Below are 22,544 nucleotides of genomic sequence, written 5' to 3' on the forward strand. Positions count from 1 at the left end.
ATCAATGTTTCATTTGATTGCTGAATTTGAAGGTAATGACTACTTATATATCAACACGTCCTACTATTTTTCAGCTCTGTGTCCACATGACAGCTTATTCTGTGTTTAAAAAATCCATACTACAGACAATCCTCTAGGACTGTACAATTTTATCAAGTGCATGTGCATGATATTATACTAAAATTGATTCACTGACTCTTTGGTCAGTCACTGAAAACAGTCTTGTTAGTTATTACATCCCGTTAGCCATTCTAACTATTTCATGCAATTATTTTTGAGACCTTTACAATTAAATTTTTGTAAAATGCATGTTTCCCTCCTATTCTTTACTGCATTCAACAATATTTCACACAGCAACCTGGGAATTAATAGCAAATGTTTTGCCTCCAATAAACATGCTAGAAATCTTGAAGGCAACTAACTCCCAGTTTTCTTGGTCACACTCAAACAATTTCCTGTGACTGAGAAAAAGCTGCTGGTTCATTATCAGAAACCTTGTCCACTTTGCAAAGAGAAGTGTTTAAAAATATTTCAGCTTTTTTTATACTTTGTTTCAAAAATAAAATAATTTAAAAAAAAATCTATCACAGACATCAAGTTAAAAATTGGTAGACCAAAAAATCAGTGGACTAGAATTCTGGAAACAGGACTGGGAGAATGGATCTGTGTTCAGATTGGACATGGGAGTTGGTGAAACATGGTTTATTAAAAAGTGGATTCCAGGAGTCACTTTCATACGGATGCAGTATCACAGGGAATTATTCTGACTTGCTGAACATTCTTTTCATGTTCACCTAGCACTATGAAAAAGGACAGAATTCTGGCCTTAACCATTGGCCCATTACAGATGGAGAGCCAGAGTTTCTGTGCAACTTGAGATTTAAAGGATCTAACAGTTGCTTACAAGGTGCATACAGGCATATGTTTGGAGTTCAAGACTGGGTTAAGCTCTTTATCTTGCAGGCAACCAACACTGTTGTTATAAAGATGGGGTCTGGCTTGTGTCGTGTTTGTTTTGCGGGTTTTTTTTTTAAAAGGGAAATAAAAGTCACATAGCACCACTAAATAACATGAAAAAAGCCATTAAGACTAGAATACATACTTTTTTTAAGTGACAGATTTGTCTGAAAGTGTCTCCTGCTGTTCACTACGAGCTCTTGCATTCAAATGACAATGTAAATTCTTAGCATAATCATCACCAAACACAAAAAATACCATACTACATGAGAACACCAATAAGAAGGTTGCATCATGAGAGCAGTATCTCAGACCTTAAAACAATGACTGTCTACTAGGTATTACTTGCAACTGTGAAACAATTAAAAATTTCCTAGTTTAAAAGCTTGCTCTTTAGAAAATAATCCAGATTCTTTTTCTGATCTGTGTTAACTTTAATTGTCTACCTACATTTTTTACATAATGAATCTATCATATACATCTATTTCAACAGATTATACAAAAATGCTGTTTCATAAGTAATACACTGGTAAGTATGTTTGTTATTAGAATAACTATATATTGTTGGGTTTTGCATATATGCACAGCAGTACATCTTATTAGCTAATATTATTGCTACTTATTTTGCAGACCATTTTTATCTACTAGATCAAATGAGTTGATAATCTTATTTAGACTGATAAGTAGCTTAATTAATAAAACACTATGCAGTATTTGCAATAAAATGAAAGTTCTGCTCGGGGAAATGTAATAGCACAGGTGAAATGAGAACAATAGAATAGTTTACACTGTTCCTTCCTGCCACAAAACCCACATACTGACTCAATTATTTCTCTTCTTTCCGATTTGTAGTTACCTCTCTTAAACTGAAAGATGAGACTGATTTTCTAAGTACACACATGCTTAACTTCATTAGGCATTAAGAAACAGAATAGTACAGGCATGCATTTGCAGATAGGACCAAACTTCTCACTTAAAAAAAAATTAACAAAGCCATTTAATTTTTAGTTCCGAACAAAAAGAACGGATTTTTTTGTACCACTCTGCTTCACTTGTCTCATATTCATCAGAAAATGAAAGTCATAACGGTATAATTTTTTAAAACAAATATCTCTTATAACTAGGACAAAAAGAAGATAATCAACTTTTACTAAACAATATTAACCCTAGCAATAAGAATTAACTGAAAATACATTATTATAATAAATCATTAATAAATTGTAAACTTGTATGTGTCTCAGTCCTGGGAGATTTTCTGCCAATGAAAAGTTAGGGTACTAGGTGTATTTAAAATATTGCAGAAGCTGTCCTGAACTTTACAACTGAGTGAATCAAGTTCAACAGGAAAAATACTCAAGCAAAAGAATGCAGCAAGTTGAAGTTGGCTGTCTCAGTTTTTCATAGGTCTTAACTGCTGCTTTGCATTCTGGTTAAAAAAAAAAAAAATCACTAATCAGTCTACATTTATTGGTTGCTGTTTTTAGCATGTAAATACAAGAGCCTTAGCAACACTGAGCTTTCAAAAGCTGTATGCTGCCTGACTTAAAATGTTTAGCCTTTTCACTGAATACTGAGTGGTTATGAGCAGATCAATACTAAAACAGTCCTCTCTAAAATGTAAAAGCATGAACACAAATCATATCAGAATATAGAAATAATCTTTAAATGAACACTCCACCCAGGACCCCATTACAGAGAAGAAATGATGGAGGATTCCTACTGCTATCCTACTGTTTATTCTGGGATAAAAGATGAAGCATGCACAGACTAAGGAAACTACATAATGTTAAGAAAAGTAGATATAAAAAGAAACAATCCTAATAGTACACATGATTTTTTTTTTAATAACACAAATAAAATAGCACAAATAAATTAAAAGGCTTTTAAGAATACTAACTCCCATGACATGGTAAATACTCTCAGTCTTTCTGAAGGAAATGAAAGTAGAGCACATTACAGCCTTGGCCAAAATGATCCAGAATAACACAACTTCTCAGTTCTAGAAAAATAGTAATAAAGAATAATGACACTGCAGTAGAAACTTCAGGTTTCCATACCAGACTCTCAAATACACACTTGCAATGTACCAAACATGCCAGCTATGAGGAAATATTAATTAAAATCTGGTATGTAAAATAAGCAAAACCCATCCCTACGTGGCAATCCAGAATCTGTTTCTTCACATAATATAGCCTGGCATAACTTTATTAGTTTCTGTGCAACTACAACAGATTACAAAAAGTGATGGGCAAACAAGATGTTAACAAATTGGGAAATTCTTAAGCTTACATATGGGAAAAGCAAGAGAGAAAAATCAAAAGACTTTTAGAACAAAGATCTCTTGAATATTGTTTCTCTTTACTAACTTCTGTAAAAATCCCAATATACCTAGACAAACAAAAATACTGTTCAGTGAATAATAAAGAGATCTTCAAATCACAAAAAATAGATCATTGCTATTTGATTTCACATTTTTTGAATGGACATTGAAATGCCTTATGAAGTACCTGTTACTCTTCTCTTCCAGCCTGAACTCCTTGGCCATGATGAATTTGTGCCAGGCTTTTTCATCTGGTCACTAAAAGATACAGTATGGACACACAAAAGTAATATCAGAATGCAATTCTCAAAATGCTTGTTTCTTCACATACATTCAGCATAGAATAACTAATTGGAAAAGATTATGTTATTTTACTAAGTTAGTAAGTTACCCATGCGTTAAAAGTGACATGTAAATACAACTTCCTCCAGTACCAACTACAAAAAGCTCCTTCAGAAATACTGACATATTCACACCACGAGAGGTCACCATTATGGAACACAAAACCTAAAGCATTTCTATTCATACAATAAAACTGAAAGACGAACCAAACTCAATTCAGAAAGAGCCAATTTTTATTTTATCATCAGTTTCACTAACTGAATATAAACTCAACTAGCTTAAAACTGTTACTTCATCCATTCATAAGGACAGTATTATTTTTCTGACAGAATTAACATTTTACAAAGATTTAATGAGAAGACTTTTCAGAGAAACAAACATGTTAGTAACCTTTAAAGAATATACTAGAATTTCCAGGTCTGCCAGTAAATTATTGCTAACTGCATAGTGGTCACTAGTTCTGTTAGTACAAGAAGCAGGAATGTTGCCATTTCTTTGTAAAACAACAGTAAGTAATGCTGTAATTCCTGCTGATTTTATGGTCCATCTTTCTTTGGCCAGAGGAAACTACTACATATATCTGTAATAAGTCTATTTATTCTGTTTACCTATCTGCACAGTCAAGCAGCACTGATCTAAAAGCAATATACAAGATGTAGACTCTCTGCTATTAAACTGGAGTCTTTCCTCCTTTAAATTCTGTACTAAAGACAAAGGTCTTAATCAGTGTTTTCTATTCTCAATGTATCTTTAATTTAACACTTCTTATTCCATTTAAAGTTCATGTACCAATACAACCTAATCTGAATTTCCTTCTAAAGATGACAGTAGTGTGTTAGCAATGTGATTTTGATTTTTTTTAAACAGTTAATTTAGTTACTAAAAGGCTTAAAGCTGAACTGTTGTTTAAGTGGTTTGCTGGATTGGCGCCTAAATCCTGTCTGTCAGTCCAGACAGAAGACGTAAGTCATCCTATCAACAGATGGAGACAGAATAAAAGACAAAGCTCTTGCAAGATCAGTTCCTTACAAAAGGGACTGGAGAGCTCACTGTGATCAGTCAAAAATTTCCCAAGCAATCACATTACAGAGGAACAGTTGCTTCATTATGGCTAACAGTGAATAATGCTTTCTTTTTACAGCATGTGGATTTAAGTGCTCCAAAACCCAAATGCTTACACAAACTATCTTGAAATTATTTCAGCTCATATACAGCAATTTCTACTCCTCTGAGGAAGTAATGCCTTAAAAAATAATAACAATTAAAAAAAAAACAAGTGCTTGCATCTCTACTCTAAAATTGTCTGACACCTCTAAGAAAGAAGAGTTTCACAGCACACAATAAATACAGTTCAATGCCTTGACAGAAACTAAAATTTGATTCCATTTATGTGAATACCTTGTCCTATAAACTTTAGAAGTTTCAGAAATGTTTCTACAAGTTTCAGCCATTCCTGAAACCAAGACTATAACCTGAAAGGTCACTGGATAAGCACGAGAACAAATTCAGCATGATGATACCACATGCTTGTATGAAGATGGATGTTTGACTTTGCTTTCCTCAGAAAAGGAGTTTTGTAACTATATCCCTGCAGATGTAAATCCCCACGATGAATGCAAGAAACCTCAACAAAGACAATCCTATGAGTTTTGTTGGAAGGAAAAGCAGATTAAGAGAGAAAGACACTGAAGCAAAGGATGTGGTAACTTACAAGATAGAAATTCCATATATGTGAGACGTAGAGTAAGGCCATGACAACTGCATGAAAAAAAAGTTTGGTTGGAACCTATTGTTTCTTAAACACCAGTATCAACCAGTTTAGAGACTTAAATGAGTAGGAAAGCAGATTGCTGTACTGCTGGTATTCTATCTAGCTATCTGTGCTTTTGGGAAACATCCTTGTAAATTACTGGCTTATCTTTAGGGAGTATGTACAATTTACCAATTTTGTGAGAGATTATAAAATCGCTTTATATATCTTCACCATTCTGCCAACTTTGTTTCAGTTACAGAAACTTTTGTTTCATTATCTTTACATATCTTAACATTTTTTAAACTGAAACTTAAGTATCTTGTTAAGAACAATGCAGTTAAAATGTAATCAACCTATTCTAAAAAATAGTTACCTACTATTGAAGGGAACTGGCTTCAGAGTGGTTGCCTAGGAAACAAAGTCAATTGGCAGAAATCTGATCATCTGATAAGGGGCTCATCAAGAACTGAACTGACAGAGGCTCTGATGATCTACAGAAGAAAAGGAACTTGGTAACTGGATCATCTCTATCCTTCTCATATAAAAGAAATCATAGTAGCCTCTATGAAGAACGTACACAGAGTGTGAGGACTTCCAAAAGGAAAGTGAGCCAGCACTGCAGTAGTGTGGTGTGGTGACCTTGGACAGGTACCCAACCACAATGCTCTACCACTCTCCTCCTCAGTAGGACCGAGGGAGAAAACAAGATGTAGAAAAACTTGCGGGTCAAGATAAAGGCAGTTTAATAAAGCAAAATGAAAGAAAACTGCAAGATTTATTCTCCCCATCAGCATGGAATGTTCAATCATTTTCAAGGAAGTAGGGCTTGAGTACGTGTAGTGGTTGCTTTGGAGGACAAACCTCATATGCATGGATGCCCACACTCTTCATTTCTCTTAGCTTTTATTGCTGAGCAGACATCACACAATATGGAATATCCTTTTGGTCAGTTTGGGCCAGCTGTCCTGGTTATGTCCCCTCCAAAGGTCTTGCCCACCCCTAGTGGTGGTGCCTACTGGCGACAGGTGAACGCTGGAGAGACAGCACTATGCTGGTAGAGCACTGCTCAGCAGTAGCCAAAATGCTGGTGTGTTATCAACACCTTCTAGCTACCAATGCAAAGCACAGCACTGTGAGGGCTGCTCCGGGGAAAACTGACTCCATCTCAGCCGGCCCCAATACATGTTCAGTACTTTTCCCTGGTGAAAGAATGGATAATTAAATGGAAGCAGCATTTATTCAGATTTTCTGCATGTTTAGACATTTACTTGTTTGTTCCTGCCATGAGCCTCTTGTTAATGGTAAATCTGCAAACTCTCACCTTCAATGGTATTCCAGGGAAAACTACTTTTCTATGAACTACATCCCAGAGGCAAAGAACTGAACTAGTAATCTCCAAAGAAGTTGCACACCATAGCAAGGTTGGAATCACAAATGTGAATGTAAGATTCCAACAGAGGAACAGTGCTTGGGCTCCTTCCTCATACTGAGCCTCAAACATCTGAGAACCTGCCTATCTCTTTACTTGCAAAACAGAGTCTGATGGGCCTGAATTTGGGTGACACTGTTCCTTAGATTTAGACCCTTAGCATCGTCTCTGGTACAGTTTTGGCCCAAGAAAGGTGGTACTTTCCTTGACAAATGGCTGGGCAGAGGGCACAGATAAGCAGAGGTCGCGACAATCCCAGACAGTACCTTGTGTGTGGGAGGGAGGGAATTAAAAATACTTTAATTGTATTAACATAACCCATGACACAGCAGTTGACCACCAAGCCAGAGACTAACTCCTTTGTTTATTTTTATCACTTATTATTAGTATCCCTGGTGCCCCCAATTATTTAGTTACTAGCTAAGAGAGACACATGGCCTAATACTAACAAATTAATGCTTCTCTGCACAGTTGTCTCTACCGAACACCTGTGATCAGTCAGGTAGCAAAGCTTAACTAGAACAAAAAGAGAACATGATAATCTTTCTGAATTGTCCAACTTCAAGGCATTCCCTCTCCACACTACCTGCTCTCCTTATGGTAAGGTTCCTGTAACACCTTACATATCCTTACAGCTTTGGAAGGCAAAGCTAGATAACATGGAAGTGGGAGAAAAACAGAGAAGCACAGTAAGTGAGACAGTGCATATATTAGGGAGAGTTTAGAACATAGTGAAGCTGAAACCATAATACCATTGAAAGCTCAACAAAACTGATATTTGTTACCAAGAGGTGGCCAACAAAACGAACAAACCCGAAAGAGAGGAATGAGGAGAGAAATAAGCCCTCAGTATGACTCCCCCAGTCACTCAGTTGTTGCTTATAAAGTTATCTTACCAACCCCAAATGCCTAGAATTACCCAGAGCAGAAGCTGCATCCTCAGGGAGTCGGCAGGTTCACAGGTAGTGGGCATCCCCGCGAAACAAAGCTAGCAACCCCCCAAAAACAAGCTATCTGCTTTCATACAATTAACTGGGTGACCTCAACCTAGGCAGGCGTGGCCAGCACCACCTGGCTAGAGGCCCTCCATCCCACCCCCCGTTATGCAAGTAATATCTCTTCTGCACATGTGTGGCTTTCCCTGTCCCTGCGTACTGCACCCGGGGGGGGTCTTTTCCAAATGAGACTACGGGTTTACTTCGTCACTATATCTTCAATTTCTCCTTCAAGCGACCCTGAAGGACGATTAGCCAATCATAAAACAGCAATTAAGTTTATACAAGAACTCTCTTCAAGGATGAAGTTCCCATTTTATGAGTGCTTGTTTTCTCATAACTTGGCAGGGAAAGAACAAAACTTTTACAGGTGGCTGGGCCAAACACAGACCAAAAGTACCAGCATAATTAAACCCTGATACAGTGCAATATAGGATGAAGAATATACCGGTTTGTTTTCAGAGAGAAGAGTAGGAATAACAGGGAATGAGCAAAAGACAAGGGCAGCAGGGATGGAAAACGTCGTAAGCCCCAAACTATTTGCTTCTGCAAGTGCCAAGGCCTCACACAACTTTGTTTGTCCAGAGGTTATGAGGCTCTTCTTTTGCACCCATGTAAACTGAATCCATGGACTCTCTCTTGAAGCAGAGACAGGAACCAGGACTATCCCATGTAAACTGGAATCTGAACAGACTCTTAAAAAGGCAGAGAGCTACTAACACAGACTGTGCATCACGCCGTGAGTAAATGCTCTGAAAAAGCCGTAGAGGAGACATTATCTGGCATCTGGAAACAGACTTCTTTTCCATTTTTAAACAAGGAAACGAAAATGGATTGCCAGCTTTGTGATCCAGAACATAACATGATTCCGCAGAGCACCCTTAAGTTTGTACATATGGGTATATTTTGTTGGCAAATGCTATATGACCACTTAAAGCAACTTCTTTGGGGTAGGGAGTGGTTGAAGATACCAGATCTACCAAACTGGTTTCCACCGACAGAAAAAGAAGGCTTAACATCTGAGGACTTTCTGGAGACTGACTAACAAAACACCATTTTCTCTCACTCAGCTGCACGCAAAACTTCCCAAACAGTTGTAAATCTAATCGTTAGCAGCATTTAAACAAAAAAAGGTAGCTTGGAAGATACTTGGAAAGACATACAGCACGTTGCCTTCTGAAGGCATCACCTGCATAAACTACAATAGCACCGACATTTACAGAAGCCACATTTACATATAGTTAATAAAAATATGAAACAGAACATGCTTTAACTGGTCCAAAAGCTTGTCTTCAACTTTACAGTGTATCAGAATAAAAAACTGGTAAGTACAGATGGTCACAGAAAAACCTCTTCAGAAGCTCCTTCCTGCTAAGAAGCCTTAGTCTGTGCTGCCATCACATGAAGGATCACCCATGTGCTCTCGATAAAATGCTGGCCTCACTGCTAAGTAGCACGCTCTAAAGTAAAGTAATATTTAGTTGGGGGAGCAGGATTCTATTTATTTTAAATAAATTTCTAAGGTAATTGAGTTCATTGCCTCTCAGTTTGTTTCTTTGATGCCCTTTTTATTCAGTCAGAAAACTGTAATTATAAGCACACAATTTCTAAACATCTATATCTGCAGAGCCTTTTCTATACCCATGGAACCACAATTCTTATCTTCTAAGTTCCTTCCTCATAAGTAAATTTAAGCTGCAGACAGTTTCATTGTTTATCCTTAGAGCCCTTTTATTTTTTGTCTTTATTTTGGTAAGATTAACAAACCCAGTCCTACTTAATCTAAAAGTACACTAGCCATTTATGTAATGAAAATATGCAGAAGTCATAATAGGTCACGTTGAAAGTCCACCTTGCTCAGTATCCTCTAACAGTGACCAAAAAAGCTTCTCAGATGCCTGCAGCAAATTGAGGGTGCTGTTGAGGTGCCTTACCTACAGTTCTCCTTCAGTTCCTGCCTTCATGTTTTTCACTCAGATGCATTCCCAATCCTCCTTTCCCTTTTCACTTTCCCTCCAAAGTCACTCAATTTGTCCCCAGTGTATTTTCCTTCATTCCACTCCCTTCAGCCCTCAAAAACTTTCTAGTTTATTTAAAATCCAAAAATGTGAGTCAAATTTTTACAAATTTGATTTTGGATCCTACATATATTAATGTTTTCAGGTCTGCAAAAGTCTAGGAGAGCAATTTCTAACTTTTCATAAAGCTCTGACAAAATTCTATGCACTAGGCAGTAAGTAAAAGATGCAGACTGTTTATACATAAATACAAGCACTGAACATCTGATTTTACAAACATACGTTGTGTGCAGTGGAATGCCAGACATGATGCATCTACACCCAAAAATCAAGACATTTTACTAAGTGTTATGAAGAACAGATTTACAGAAATGTTAAGCAGATCCTGGGGGCCTATTTAGGCAAGCTAGATGTATCAAAAGGACTACTAGGCACAAAGGTGTTCTTTCAGACTAGATCAGAGTTCAGTCCCCCCGACTGTGGATAATCCTTAAACAGATATGCCATCTAAAAAGACTGTTCTTTGTTATGTTACTCACATGTATATTCAGAGTGTGACTACATCTACACTGTAAACTGGGTTTATTTTTATTGCTAGAGGCATCCAGGATGGCATGCCTTCTACTGATAAGAATCATTTGGCTATTTAAACAGTCGGGTACTTTCCCTTCAACCAAAGGTTTACAAATTCTATATGGACTACAAAGGAAAAGCTGCAAGGAGATTGTGAAAGTATATACAACCAATAAATCCTTAAAAAGAACAGTCAGTCATGGGTAAATACCTTTTCCTGTTTTGAGTGCCTGCCATGGGGGAGAAGACTGAGCTCTTCTCACGCAGTCAGTGACGGTATCACAATGCACCCTCCCTTCAGGTACCATATACATTGATAAGACCCCTTTCTTCTCCAGCTAAATAGTCCCAGATCTCTCAGCCTTACTTCATACAAAGGATTCCCTTCATATATTAGTAGCTGGATTCTCTCCAGATGTTTCATATCTCTGTTGCACTGGGGAGCCCAGAACGGGTCCCAGAAGTCCAGGTGTGATGGAGGTTTTCATGATGTGCATGAACAGGGTGCTAGGTAATCTCATCTAAGCTCTCTTTTCCACAAAATATTGGGCCAGACAATCTTCTGAGGTCTTTCCCATCCTGAGCTGTTCTATGAACTTGGTGATCAACAGGATACCAGGTCTTTTTCTGCAAAGTTGCCTCCCAGCTGGACAGTCCCCAGTATATAATGGTGCCAGGGGTTGTTCCTCCCCAGATGCAGGACTTTGCACTCGTCTCTGTTAAACTTTGTTAAAAGCATCAAGTTCCTGTCAAACCATTTCCCCAGCCTGTCGAGGTTCCTCCAGACAACCCTCTGGCATATCAGCCAATGGGCTGCTTATATCCCGACTGCCAGTTACCATTTTTTCTAAATTATTCAGAACTGTGGTCTCACAAACTGTGCATCAGGTCTCTTGGCAGAATCACTGCAGAGCACTGGGCAAAGACACACTTGGCTCTAGACCAAGTTTTGCAGGGCGCAGCCAGACTCAGCAGCTTCATCTCAAAAAGGATAGCAGCTCTAGGGAAAGTTAAAGTGAACTAATGGTGATCCTGGGAATAAGGACGATGCAGCAGACCCTTGAGTCAGCAGCAAGGGACAAGGTGGTGCAAGGTCCACAAGGCAAAGGAGGGGAGTCAGATGTGGAGCTGCAGCGAGTGAGAGACGCTGCAACGGATCTTCTCAGAGAAGGTTCATCTACACAATGCTTAGGAACCACTGCCTCAGAACACAAGCCCCTGCTACCATGATTCTTCCCCCACAAGTGTTCAGTGACCAGTAAAACAAGAGTGTTAACTCTAAACTATAATTACTGATGTTAACAACGTTACTCTGTAGACTTTGGAAGGAAGAATAAACAACATCTAGTATTTTTGCCAAAGCAACTAACAGGAATTGGTTGTAGCTTTTGGCAAAATGAGAAAAATATTTATTTTGCTTTGTGATTTACTCTCATAGAAATTAATTTTTCCACATGCCAATTAAAATATGCATTTTTTTATTAATCCTCCTATTCCTATTTCATTATACTATCCAGACCTTTTATGTATTCAGAAGGACATCAGAATTAGCTTTTTGTATTGTCTTTCATTAGTTGAATAGTAGGGAATATGCTTTTGTGGTTTTTGTTTTAAAGCAAGGGATTTCCTCCTGACCCATAACTTAGCACTTGAAAGGCACTCTATCTTTTTAGATGAAGACTTGACCTTTACTGAGCCACTTAAGAGGACGTGTCCCTGCTTTGCTCAGTTACCACAGAATCTTTAATTCTATGGTGTCATATGAGGAACAAACAAGAGAGATACAAACACAATCTGGAAATAAGCAGTAGGTGTGCCTCAAAGAAAAAAGAACTATAACAGCTCAATTTTTAAACACTATTTTCCTTTTAGAAAAAATAATACAGACAGCAAATTACTTGCAGACAGTTAAAAGAAATATAAAATAAAGTAGTAAGCCTCTAGTCAGTCCTATTTCTCAACTATAGAACTTTTCAAAAGCATGCAAATAATTGAAAAACGAGTAATATGGATGTCCTGAAATTATTTCAGAAATTGTAGAGGATTATATCATAGGGAACACCATAAGAAAAGACAAAAACAAATGGAGTGAAAACTATAATCAGCCCTATAACTGATACCACTGATATGAGAAAGGATAATCAGCAGAAAGGCAACAAAATTTGCAAAAATATGTTGACAAATAGGCCAACAACACTCTGAGTCATCCTAGAGATCACGAAATAACAATTCTTCTATAAACACTATTACACATATAGTTCATTTCTTATGACAACTCCAGTGATAAAAAGAAGATAGTATTCTTATTTATACAGGCTATTAATGAAGAACTTCATGCACATGTTAAACAGTATGGCTTAAAAGAATAATCCAGGTTGATGAAAAGTCTCTGTCCTTATCCTTTTTATTCTTCAGTCTTTGCACCTTCTGCATAATAGAGAAAATATTAACAATATCGATTTGTGGCAGGGCATCTTTAAGCATCTTTAAGCAACTTTAAGCAACTAGATAGCCTAATGTTAACCATGAAAAATACCTAAAATACTAGCCTAAGTATATTTGAGTCTGAAAACCACACCATCTTCATCTTCCTAACCTGAATCTTGCATAAGTATTCCAATTTTAAACAAACAAACAAAAAATTAAATCCTTTGTTACTACAGTTCTACCTAGACTGAATTGGCATTCCTTCTTTACCCTTTGTGTGGCAGACCCTCTCATTCTAGAATTACAATTCAATGTAATAAGGATTCAATTAGTAATAAGGACTCTCAAGACCTAGATCTCCCAGATTTGGAGATCAATGACCTTGTCCTGAAACTTATAGCTAGAGTGGAAAGACTCCCTTCGGAGTAGGCAGTAAAAATGTGCCTAAACTCCACTGTCTCTTCCACCAGCGAAGAGATCAGAGATAACTGCTACCTGTTAATATTTTACTTAGAAGTCCATATAAAGTTCTAAAGAAAACAATTTTTCACTCCCAATGTTCTTTCAGTATTCCCTAACCCTATACAAAACCAGGTACCTTCTTGGAAAGGCAGGTGTCATTCTTTCTTTGGAAAACTCTGGAGAAAGCTCTACCTGTGAAAGATTTCCCAACTCTCAGTTGTTTCTTTCTTAAATTAGTGGTCCAAAGAGCAAGTGGAACTGAGGCAGAAATAGAGAAAGATTAGTTAGAAGTAGATTAATTTCCTGTTTCCCTGTCTTTATGAGAACTCCAGAAGTTGTCAATATATAGAAGAAAAAGACAAATCCTGAAAAAAAGTCTGGAGAATCAGCTAAATTATACAACAAACTAATATCCACACCACATAATTAATTTCAAAAAATCATCCAGAGCAGAAAAGAATAGGTGTTCCCTTCAGGAAAGAAACTTCTCTTCTCCTTAGGAATCCTTTTCTTTGAAGAGAAAATATTTTGGGCACAGATGTGAAGGTAGCTTAAGCAATCAAACAGATGTACTTTCCAGTGGTTCCCTCCAGCCCACCCTATTCTATGAATCTATGATTTGCTTGTCCCCTACTCCTATCGTTTGCTACTGAAATATTCCAAAACTCTAAAAAGCACAAGAAAGAGAAAGAAGTGTCATGGAAGCAGTTGAAGAATATATGTCAAGGATACTGCCAAAGAGGCATTTATAAGGAGAGCAATGGTGAGAGAAAACAGGGTACAGTATATCTTCTTTACAGCAACTGCTAAACCTTTTGTAGCTATTTACAGAAATCACGTATTAAAAGAAGTGTAGAACAGGCCACTTGGGAATGAACTCTTTGCCACCAAACTTTTCCTCACTGAAGGCACCTACGTTTCTAAGGAGTCCTGGAATGACATGATAAGCCTTCAGAATTTTGAGAAATTGGAGTAGAAAAAAAACAAACATTTTTTCTCAGCAGGGAAACTGTTGCTCTTCATCAGCAAATCTGCCATCACTGTTGACACTTCTGTTGAAATATATGAATGCAGAAAACATTTTAGAAGTTTCATTTCTATAGTAATCACAATAGATGGCAAGGTACAATGGCTGGAAGAAGATGTAAACAAAACTTAGCTTCTTTATGATTGTCAGAAATCATTTCTTGCTTTCCTGAGGCAACATTAATTGAATTTATTGACATGTATCTATTGATTCAATTAATATAATTGATTCAATTAATATATCTACTCTATTACAACTAGATGGTTATTTGCAAAACAGAATTGCAAACGAAATGACAAATAATTTTTCGCCTCAAAAAGTCCTTCTCTCTTGCTGGAATAAAATACTTCCCTTCTATTCTCTTTAAAAGAAATGTGATAGCATTAATGGTAGGGATCTGCCACGCTATTTTGGCATGCTCTTCTGTTTCATCATTAGCAGGAAACCAGCTTTATTAGAAAAGCTATTTCGGTCCATATACAGGAACAGTGGGGAAAGGGGAGTAAGGAGTCTCAAACACCTTCTCTTAGAAGAAGTGTACTATTTTCACAATCCTCTTGCTTAATTCCAGCAAGGATTTTAAATCACTGGGATACAGAATGGAGGCTGACACAACTGCTTCATATCGAGAATGTCAGGACCCTAGGTAATAAAAGATTTCACATTCCTTTAAGCCTTCATTCTATTACTCCCAAATACAACATACTTTAAATAGAAAATATCTTGTAACTTCATACAAGATGCCTTAAGTATTCACAGAACCAGATGCAATCTAATCCTAGCAATCATCTAGTACCTGTAAGCATGTTCTACTGAGAAAGAATGCCAAAACACTCTTACTGAAATGAGCCCTCTGTGGTTCTGGAGCCTTTTATATACAACTACTATGAAGACCAAACTCAACAGACTGTATAGAAGGCTAGGTTTGTGGTACCATTCAACTGCCCTGTCAGATGAAGAATGACATCTCTGAACTCAGACAAGGACATAGATCAAGGTCTGCCTGACTCTTGTGGTATCATACACAAATACTGGACCAATGTGTTCACTGGTGTAAGTCTCAGCAATGAGTTAGAAAGTATGAGAGCAGCTGAGATTATCTACAGCCTTTCCATCATACAATATTATGAACTGCTTGGGCTGATATAGATGAGGGATTTTTGTCCTCTGCTAAAGGGAAAGCATTTTGTATTATTCTTGAGCATATTGCAGCTCTGCAGGTGTGTCTGGTACTCTAAGCCATAAAAGCACCTAAATAGTGTCAGGCAGCATTGGCATAAACCATCTCTCACTCAAGCACACAGAAAGCATGCACAATCCATAGGAGAGGTAAAAACGGACTATTCAAAAACACAGATCTTGCATGCAACACAGAATGATGAAGGAATATTATATTACTCTTCTGTTTTGGAGAAAACTACTCAGAACAATATTGGAAAACAAATTTTTGTATTATCCTAAGGTCAGTAATCTGAGATCTAATTTAAGTGATGCATGAGATTCATGATTGCGGAAAGCACCAGCCCAAACTCAAAAACTTGCAGAGCTCTCAAACTTATAACGAGAAACATATAATTTTGAACACACAGACAGCATGTCTGATAGGTTAACTGTTCAATTATAGCTCCAAGTTTTAAAATTATGACTCAGAAGGAAGGTCATTCTATCCAATGAATAAAAATATCAACTGACCCCTTTTCTATTGGAGACACTTGGAAAGTGGACTGAAGCAGGACTGAAAACAGCAGGATGCACATCCACAAAAGGAACTACTCATTTCAACTGCAACACTAAAGTACTTCCCACCACACCTTTACTAAATAAAACTCAAACTACAGTCATTTATGTAGTATGATAATCCACACAGTCTTTATCTAAGAAGTTTTTGGATCACTGGTTTTAGAAAATTATTTTGCACTGAAGCATTCTCCTTGGTACTCTCCTTTCTTTCACCTACATAGTCCATTGCTAGGCTTATTTTCTCATTCTCCGTCCCTCCATACTCATGAAGCTTTTTCTTTGCTAACAAAAGTCTTCAGTCTTTCAGATTCTGTCTTTTGTTTTAAATTCTGCTTACAGTTTAATATAAAAAAAGAGTGCTATGATAGCTCTGCTATGTATCATTTGCTGTAACAGCCTCAAAAGGAACTGTGGGGAAAGGGGAGTAAGGAGTCTCAAACACCTTCTCAACGGACAACATTATTTAGTGCTATCATCAAGTTAGTAAATTAAAGGTCTTTCATTTTATAAAATTAAGAATATAATCTTTAATATGAAAGATACTTAAGAATATCCAAGGAAATAGTTTTTTCCTAAACAGACATGCTAGAAAGAAGATATCTACTGACAAATATTTATCTGTAAGAGTGAACAAGTGTTTATAAGGATGTGTTCCTGAAAATAAAGTGGGTTTCATTCTTTGTTGTTGAGATTGACAGATCTGACAATGTTATTAGCACAAAATGGCTGTTCATCCAACTACTAAAGCAGCAACTGATACACCTACTGAGTAAAGTGCTCAGTAGGAGGGACTATTCCTCCCTCTGCAAGAATTCAAGTTGGAATCAAAAGAAAAACAATTTACTTAATTGTGAATTAAAGAATGCATATAATAATGTAGGTTCAGTAAAAATAGACTGCATGCACATAAATTTCATTAATTTCTTATACCTGTTCAGTCATCTAAAAAAAAAAAAAGAAAAGAAAAAAATAAACCAAAAACTCAAAGTCACAAAAAATTTTGCCTCTATTGCCAATGAGTTTAAGCCTGTTTTTGGTGTATGATCACTATTTCCCCAATACCAGAACTGAAAAGGGCTCTACTCATCTGTTGAGCTAAGAGAAAAACGTATAGCACTTTAAAACAGGACTGAACTGCAAAAGTAAGCACACTGAATTTACACTTGAGTATTCTACATGCAATGATTAGAAGATTTAGTTTTGAAATGTTGATGATCAAACAAAACAGAAGTTATTTATTTTTTTACAAGTTAGTCTTCTGAGTGCAAAAATTTCCTAAGAGAAGAAATGCAAATTTTTCTAATAATCTAAACGTATTTTTGTATTAAAGAATATATAGTGTTACCTTCAAATTCCATCAGTTTTGAACATTTTGATACTTGCATAACTGAGCATTTAGGAAGAGAGTTGTGTGGAAGATGCATATTACCATCGCTGACCAATACTGACCTTTCTCCTCTCAGCTGAAATGAAAATTTTCCTGATGTCCCTTCCATGAAGTCTTCGCTCTCCGATACGCTGATATGATCATTACAAATTAATTGTCTACTTTTATCATTAACTGGTGTGTACAACCTTTGCTCTGCTAAGTAGTTATTATTACTTCTGCCAGGATTATTCATCATCATAGCTGGTTCCTCAGAATCTAGCTTCTCTTTTTCTGAAATAGTCAAAAAGAATACATTTTGAGAAGGGTCCTTACACAATACACACACACAAAACAGAGCTCAAAATTAATTACTGTTTGTCGTGCTACATTATCAAAATTTGCTTGTACCAATTTAAAAGGAAAGAAAGCTTAAGACTTTTAAGAGTAAAGTAATCAGTGTCTTCTTATGAGCAGTATTTCTTTAAGTCTTTCAGTTTTGGGTTTTAACATCTCAATATTTCATCTTTTTTTATTTCCTTTTTACAGATAAGTGGATTTTACCTTGTGAAAAGAAGTGATTGCTTTTCAGGATCTGACTATTATGAAGGAACTCAAGAAGAAGATAGCTGTTAATCTCGTACCTTGGTATGTACACATGATAAGAATCTCCACAAAAAACCTCACATTTGCATGATCCCCAAAGGGGAGAAGAGACCAACTCAGGCTATAACTACATTAAGTTCTCAACTTCTTCAACTACTAATATCAATTTATTAAGGCTAATGGATTAAACTACATATAGGGGGACATTATATAAAGATATATTTATAGAGTAAGTACATAATAATAAAGTTTACTACTTTTTGTATAAGACTTATTTTGCAATAAGGTAAAAAATGAGATATTCAGTTTATCATGTAAAGTAACAATCCCAGACAATGTAAGAATTGTCATTATTACAGATGAGTTCATTAAAGACAGAGTCCCAGCATATTTCATTATGAGCTAACATGCAGGAAGTCAAGATGCCTTTCTCATCTGCAAGAAAATTACTTCTAAATCCCACATTTAGCAACCTTTATTAAGTCTCCACTAAAGAAACTCTTAATAGCAAATACGATGTAGTTGGAGGCCTGTCAAGACATATCATTCCTTTTTATTCCTCCTTTTATGCTCAATAATCCATCAGGGAATCTCCTTAGATGAATGGTATCTCATTATCTCTTTAAACGTGTCACCATTTAATGTTAATTTTACCCATTGAAGAAAACTTTCAGTAAAATTCCACTACTTGTAAACCTATAGGAAAAAGAGGCACCTGAGTAGCTTTCAACTCACTTTCAGAGGCAAAGGCCAGCATCATTTTTGGAAACCACAGTTTCAAAACTGCCTTAAAGTCATTTTAATACTTTCAAAATTTACACTGAAAGGACCTTTAATACAATAATTCATGTAATTAACAATATTAAAACCCATCATGCAGTTATTTTTCTAGCAAATAATAATACGTATCAAAACACTCTTACTCTGATCTGGAAGAACCACTTTAGCAGAAAATATACTTCCCAGAGAAGCTGTTCTACATAAGCATGCCCGAGCAGTGCTGACTTTTCTAACCTCTGCAGCCTCAGCAGGAGGTTTTGGAAGGAAAACAGAAGAATCTTCATCTTTTGCAGAAGTGATTAATATTGGTTTCTGTGACAAAGATAAAGAAGACTTTTAAATAAAAGCACAGATAATTTCATTTTTATACAAGCAAAAATTAAAAAAAAATAGAAACCCACATGATTTATAATAAAGGGCTAAGTTCAGAATAGAACAGAAATTACATAGGCTTGCTCATTAAGAAATTTTCATATCCAGAATCTAATGATATCATTCCACCAAACAACCAGATGTCTATACCATTATCACCATAGAAAGCCATTAAAAGCCAGCACTCAGGGTGCAGAGAACAAAAACCAGCTGGAGTAGAAAAGCTCAGAATTATTTATTCCTCTTAAATGCTCATTTAATTACATCTGCAACATGCTTATTTATCAAAGAAAATGCGCCAAAGACTTGTGCTAGCAAATCTAGAGCTCCATCTATTCTTTGATTTGTATTTGAGCACTAAAATAGTATTTCCAAAACACTTTGAATGTGTTCATATGTACTACTTCCTATCACACTGAGACAAATCATGCAGATCCAGAACGGAAGTCCAAGTTTTATTTATGCCAGTGTCTTGCATCTTAGAGGATGTGACCAACCCCCTGAACCTCTCATACAAAACACCTGATGTGCCCTTTCCCTACATAAAAGCACTGACCTGTAATATCAAGATTGTCTACTAATTTCCTCATAATAAAGAATCCACTAGAAAGTCTCCAGCCAATCCTTCTGAGCTCTCCACAGTATTAGCTGAAGATAGCCAAGAGATGAGACCCACTCCCCATAGCCACTATGACTAAGTCCTTCATTTACAGTGTAGTGTCTTATATTTACTGGTAAAGCAAAAAAGGCAGTTTTTGCATTGGTCAATAGTTTTCTCTAATTTTTTTCCATTCTCACACATGAAATAAATGCAAATTTAACACCAGTACTTGAATACAACTGTAGATGTATTTAATCTAAATAAAAGTATGGTCAGAATTTTTTAACTTGATTCATATAAATACATTACCTTATCAAAATTATTTGGATTTCTTGGATTTTTTCCCTTAATTTCCAAAAGAATGCTATATTTACATTACTGCCTTGAAGAAGTGTATTTTACTGATTTAGCATCTCTGTTCTCTGTACTAAACAAATGATCGTGATTTAATCTTGTATTTAAAGATCAAATAAAAAAACCCCCAAACTTAAAAGAGCAGATACTTTATAAATTAAAAACAATTTGCAATTTTCCCAGAAAGTGAAAAGGGGTTCTCCAAGTACCTCTGTTTGTTTAGAAATAAACTACAATCATTACATTTTATGGAAGTGTAAGTAAAGCTGAAATACAACCACATATTTACTTTCAAATTACTGATCACAGAGAATAGATGAGATTGGAAGGGACCTCTGGACGTCCAATCCCTGTGGCTCAAGTAGGGCCACCTAAACTCAGGACCATGTCCAAGAAGCTTTTGAAGATCCTCTGGGTAACCTGTGCCGGGGCTTCGACAACCTCACAGCCAGAAAAGTTGCAGTTTGTACCAACTGCCTCTGGTCATGTCATGGAAGAGTCTGACCCCATCCTCCTTCCACCTGCCCTTCAGGTATTTCTACACATGGATAAGATCCTCCCTAGTCTTCTCTAGGTTGAATGCTCCCATCTCTGTCCCTTTATCACCTTTGCAGCCCTCCATCAGACTCTCTCCACTAGCTCCATGTCTTCCTTGTACCAGGGAGCTCAGAGCTGGATACAGGACCCCAGGTGTGGCCTTACCAGTATTGAGTAGAGGAGAAGGATCATTTCCCTCAACTTGCTGGCAACACTCCTCCTAATGCAGCCCCAGATACCATCAGCCACCTTCTTAATGGCAAGGGCATGTTGTTGGCTCACATTGATGCTCATGAACATTTTCTATTTTAGTAAACTTACACAAGAAAGCTGACTCAAGTATCTGTCTTCTGATTCTTGCTAATGTCACTTAGAATTATAATGCAACACAGCAATATTTAAACAGTTTAAATTATTTTCAGGTTTCTTTGGGGGAAAAAATAACAAAGCTGACTTTATAAGTCTCAGACTAAAATTACAACAGGCCTCCATTTTCCCCCAACATCTTTAAATCATACCTTTTCCTAACATTACCGAGACACATATTTATGTCAGTACTGCATGAGTTACTTCCAGAGTACTCACATGATCCAGTGGACTAAGACGAACACCAGACACTGGTCTTGATTCAGTCAAATCAAAACTGGATGCATGAAGACTAACAAAGAAATGGAACATAATATGAATAAAGCAGACCCAGTGTTTTGCGATCAGTTAGTTATTTTAATTTTATGTTTCATCCCTTTGCCAATGAATACAGGGAAAAGAAGGAAGAAAGGCAGAGTGAGAAACTACTTCACACTACTCCTCTTCTTCCATGAATACTATTCATCTTTGATATCTGGGAATCCAGCACAATAAGGAAGAATTACAAGATCACCTGCACACCTGCCATGATACAGTTTATTTTATACATCTATAACAATTCTCTAATGTAAGCCTAAATTCATGCACAAACCCAACTGCCCAAGCTATTTCACACAAGCTGCTGAACATTTCAGGGCAGGAAATCCAGGCTTGTGCAGGCATGACATGCTCCTTCCCACACAAAGAAGCAGCACAGAGAGAATAAGCATGGATGTCAACCAGAGGGACCTCATTACCTGATTACCAGGCTCTTGCCTTCTGTAAGGGAACAACTATGCACTAAGGAGTATTGTATCAATTGAGCTCCTGAAGTCATGCTGCCATGAAAACTGCATGGACACTGACTGGTTATATAGTCAAACACGTTTCAGTATTCTTTCTGGCATGCCTGACACCTAACATTACAAACACAGTTCATATCTCCTCCCTGCAGTCACTATAGAACGGGTACATAAGGAGAGCTAAAAGATGATTGAGAAAATGGTTGAAAACAGCTCACTGTATAATTTTTCTTCTCTTGTCATAATAGATAGATCTATTGAGGTCTGTGAACTTTAGTATGTAATAAAATTCCACACAGAAATAATTCTGAAGTAGCATAAATTTTGGTTGAAAACGAGCATTTCAAACTTCAAGACCTATGATTTTACATTTCAAAGGTCTGAGAATGCTCTAAAAAAGATCTAGCATACAGGTTATGTGGAAACAAGCAAGCTTTCACATGTTCTTGGAAAAAAGATGAAGATTATCTCAATTAAAAGCATTCAATTTAGAATTTCAGGAAAAGGTAAATAACAAACCATTTTCTCATACTATTCTCCACATAGAAAACTAGTGTAATGACTGCCTCTGGCAGCTCTAATCCACAGGAACTTCCTGGACATATAGATTAACACCAACAGTAAGGATCATTAGAAGAAGGCAAAGGATGTGATTAGGAATACAGATTAACACAGGGAAAATAATCACCGGAAACATAATTACAGAATCAAATCTCTTGCTGCTAACGGATATTTGA

The 22,544-nt window shown here is 36.6% G+C and overlaps 1 protein-coding gene across 7 annotated transcripts in view; it reads right to left on the reverse strand.

Annotated features, from left to right (window-relative positions):
* The window catches only part of ARMC2 (armadillo repeat containing 2), a 62,358-nt gene that overhangs the window by 37,553 nt on the left and 2,261 nt on the right, over positions 1-22,544 (reverse strand). For all 7 annotated transcript variants that reach the window (XM_018078361.1, XM_018078364.2, XM_018078359.2 and 4 more), the window contains 4 exons: positions 21,245-21,317; positions 18,939-19,107; positions 17,493-17,703; positions 3,465-3,535 (listed from right to left, as the gene is read on the reverse strand). In XM_018078361.1, coding sequence (XP_017933850.1) covers positions 3,465-3,535; positions 17,493-17,703; positions 18,939-19,107; positions 21,245-21,317 — 524 coding nt within the window. The remainder of the gene's footprint in view (positions 1-3,464; positions 3,536-17,492; positions 17,704-18,938; positions 19,108-21,244; positions 21,318-22,544) is intronic.

This window comes from Manacus vitellinus, unplaced genomic scaffold (genome assembly GCF_001715985.3).
Source record: "Manacus vitellinus isolate BGI_N305 unplaced genomic scaffold, ASM171598v3 scaffold_4_pilon, whole genome shotgun sequence".
Classification (NCBI taxonomy): Eukaryota; Metazoa; Chordata; class Aves; order Passeriformes; family Pipridae; genus Manacus; species Manacus vitellinus.